At 45.1% G+C, this 3,451-nt stretch overlaps 1 protein-coding gene across 1 annotated transcript in view; it reads left to right on the forward strand.

The window, feature by feature from the left end:
* The window catches only part of LOC106813444 (S phase cyclin A-associated protein in the endoplasmic reticulum-like), a gene marked incomplete at both ends in the record, with an annotated part of 8,344 nt that overhangs the window by 3,420 nt on the left and 1,473 nt on the right, over positions 1 to 3,451 (forward strand). The window contains 2 exon segments of the mRNA XM_014817574.1: positions 1,410 to 1,511; positions 3,245 to 3,378. Of these exon segments, the coding sequence (XP_014673060.1) occupies positions 1,410 to 1,511; positions 3,245 to 3,378 (236 nt within the window).

Genomic DNA, 3,451 nt, shown 5'->3' on the forward strand with positions numbered 1-3,451 from the left:
AGTGGAAGAGAGGGAGGAGAGAGAGTAGAGAGGAGGGAGAGAGAAAAGAGCACGTTAGACGAGGTACTGAAGAGAGAGAGGGGAAAGAGAAGAGAGGGAGAGAAGGGGAGGGAGAGAGAGGGGGAGGGAGAGAGAACTTCGTGTGCTGGCGACGCGCTTCAGTCTGCTACTCCCACATGCCAAACATTAAATATAAGACTTGGCAAAGTTTTTTCGAAGATTTACGTGAGCAGATACGAAATTTCGATTGGAACTTGACATGAACTGCTTCATTATTTTCAACACGGCTCGCGCTTGCTACAACAGTAAGTGTTCTATATAGTGGATATATACCCTGACTGTGGCGACTGCAGTGTTTGATCAGAGAGTGAAGGCACGGAGCTGAAGGGCAGTTATCGCCACAATTAAAAACATCTTTGTTTGCCCTCACCGACCCAGCGAAAGGTTTGGGTAAGAAATATAACCTTTTTTAATGGTCTTTTTACAAATTCAGCATGTGTCTACATGCTCGGTGTGCTTGTGGGAGATACCTTTTCGTGAATGCCTTGTTTGCTTGCGTACAATAATAATGAGCTACAGATTTATATAATTACAGTGATACAATTGTCAAAAAAAACGAATGGGAAAGATCAATAAGTCTGTGGCGTGACGGTGAGAGAAGATGCGGGGAGGGGGAGGGTGGGGGAGGGGATGAGGGTGGGGAGGAGGAGAGAGTGGGGAGGAGGGTGTGAGGGTGGGGATGAGGATGGGGTGAGAGTGGGGAGGGGGTCAGGGTGGGGAGGATGGAATGAGGGCGGGGAGGAGGGGACGAGGGTAGGGAGGAGGGTGTGGGCCTGCGGGGGAGGGTGAGGGTGGGGAGGAGGGGATGAGGGTGGGGAGGATGGGATGAGGGTGGGTAAGGGGAATGAGAGAGGGAGGTGATGAGGGTGGGCAGGGGGTGAGGGTGGGGAGTGGGTGACGGTGGGAAGGGAGGAGCATGAGAGGTAGGAGCCGAGTGTGCTGTGTGACTTGTGTAACCATGACAACATCACCAAACTGCTGTCATAGGGTTAGCACAAGATCTGCTTCATATGTGGTGTGATCGTGAGGGAAGGGTGGATGGGAAGGGTAGGGATAAAGATGGGGAGGAGGGAGGAAAGGCAGGAGGTAGCTGTTTAGAGTTTAAGGACAAAATTAGTTTGGTATTATTATTGGTAATATAATTATATTGGTAAAAGTATTATTTGGTAATATATTTTGGTATTTATTTATGGTATGTGTATGTCTTGGGTGTATGGTTATTGCTAGAGTTGGAGGTAAGGGGTTTGGATAGTTTAGGGTAAGGGTTAGTGCGAGAGGGGTAGGATTAAGGTTAATGCTAGGCATGAGATTTAACATCTTGTAGCATAACTAAGCATTTTCTTTCACAGATTTCTTCTGAGGTTCATCTGATGAGTCATCTTAGAGGCGTAAAACATCAGAACGCAGTGAGGGAGAAGGCTGGCAAGGACGTCATGAACACACAAGAAATGGTATGTCTTACTATTGCCAGCAAGTAGGGTATTCAGTGTATCCCTTCTTTAAGTTCATGAACAAATTAAGAAGCAATGATTTAGTAAGATTTAATAACAACATGTGTGTTCATGTGAATGTGCAGGCAGCCATTTGGAACTAGAATGGCTTCTAGGAAATAGTGAATGCCACCACGTTGACAAAGTAATTGTAATTGTAGCCCGACCAGGCTGTGCGACGGATTGTCTATTCTAACCCTAGCAATACCGTTTCTTGGAGCTATTGTAATTGTAGCTTTCTTAATGAATTGAAATTTATTATAGTAAGGGTAATTGGTTACAGACTATAGCAGTACCATGGGCATTGACAGCAATGATTCGTGTAATAACAATGTCGTGGCCTAATGTTCACCAGCTGAAGTGCAGTGCGGTGGAATAATATAATATTATAATAGTTAAGGTTTTAGTTAGGAATTTGGTTAGGTTTATGAGTTAGGTTCGGGATCTGAATCCAGAGGAAAGCTTAGAGTTGGAAAATAGTGTGAGAGTCAAGGTTAGGGTTAAACAAAGGGTTCGGGTTAGGCTTAGTGACATGAATTATGGCTAGATCCCTGTTTCGGTGTAGTTACGTACAACGTTTATACACAACTACATACATTATGTACAACCCCGTGCCTATGTGTCAGTTCTCGACCAGTTAACAAGCTAAGCTGTGCATCTACCGACTCTGTCTTCTGCTCTGACCAACGCCTTGAAGAAACAACACCTGCACGTTGCCTCGTCACGCTATATCGCTCACCTGGACACACCTGCCTGAGACCAGCACATCATACCTAGCAATCAGCATCTTCCTTCTGCCATCAGCTTGCTAAATAAGAATCCAAACTAGCTGAAATAAATGTTTAGTAACATACCGGACCCTGACCGGCCCGTTGTTCGAAAGTGGAAATATGTAATTTTTATGCTGTCTAGGTCATTCCATATTGAAATTCTCTACCTTCCATTTTAGTTCATGGTAAATTTGAAGCTTTTTCCACTGCGATCCACAGCGTTCTGTGATCTGTCTTTGTCTCTTTCCGTCTTCGATGTAATCTCTAGGACTTTGAAGACTAATCTTTTTGAGGTTATGTTATATTATCTTTCTGTCTGTGTATCGAGATGCGTATCGTATCGTGACCCATGTATCGAGATGCGTATCGTATCGTATCGTGACCCATGTATCGAGATGCGTATCATATCGTATCGTGACCCATGTATCGAGATGCGTATCGTATCGTATCATGACACATGTATCGAGATGCATATCGTATCGTATCGTGACCCATGTATCGAGATGCGTATCGTATCGCGACCCTAGTGTATCGTAACACCTCTGTTGGAAACGTATGTTTGTGCTGTCTAGGACTCTAGGGCATAGTTACAACTGTTCATGAAGTATTGTGCAAGATATAACATGCTGATATACAGATGTAGGTTTGGTGCTGACTATTTACGTTGATTCTAATGGCGGGACTCGTTTGTGTGTTCTCACATGTGGCTTTCCGATGAGGCCAGGGTAAAAAATACATGGGAGCGATAAGCAATTCGCTTTTCAAACCTCCGAAATCGCTCCCGTGAGGCTCAAAACAGCTCCCGTAAAATTTTTACGAGAGCTATTTTTCCCACACACTTGAAAAAGGGCTCCTGTGAAAAAAAAGGAATTTTTCCCCTGGATGAGGCACGTGTGTGTGCATGGCTTCTTTGTGTGTCTACAGGAATTGTACAACCTGAGGAACATTGTGGATGCCCCGCCGGACAGGGAGACAGCTGAGGTGGCCATCGACAAGGAGAGGCAGAGGAATCTGAAGAAGAAACGGCTGAAGAAGATGCGGCAGAGGATGGTGACTAGGTGAGTGTGTGTGCGTGTGTGTGTGTGTGTGTTTGTGTGTGTGTGTTTGTGTGTGTGTGTTTGTGTGTGTGTG

Source organism: Priapulus caudatus, unplaced genomic scaffold, assembly GCF_000485595.1.
Source record: "Priapulus caudatus unplaced genomic scaffold, Priapulus_caudatus-5.0.1 Scaffold774, whole genome shotgun sequence".
Classification (NCBI taxonomy): Eukaryota; Metazoa; Priapulida; class Priapulimorpha; order Priapulimorphida; family Priapulidae; genus Priapulus; species Priapulus caudatus.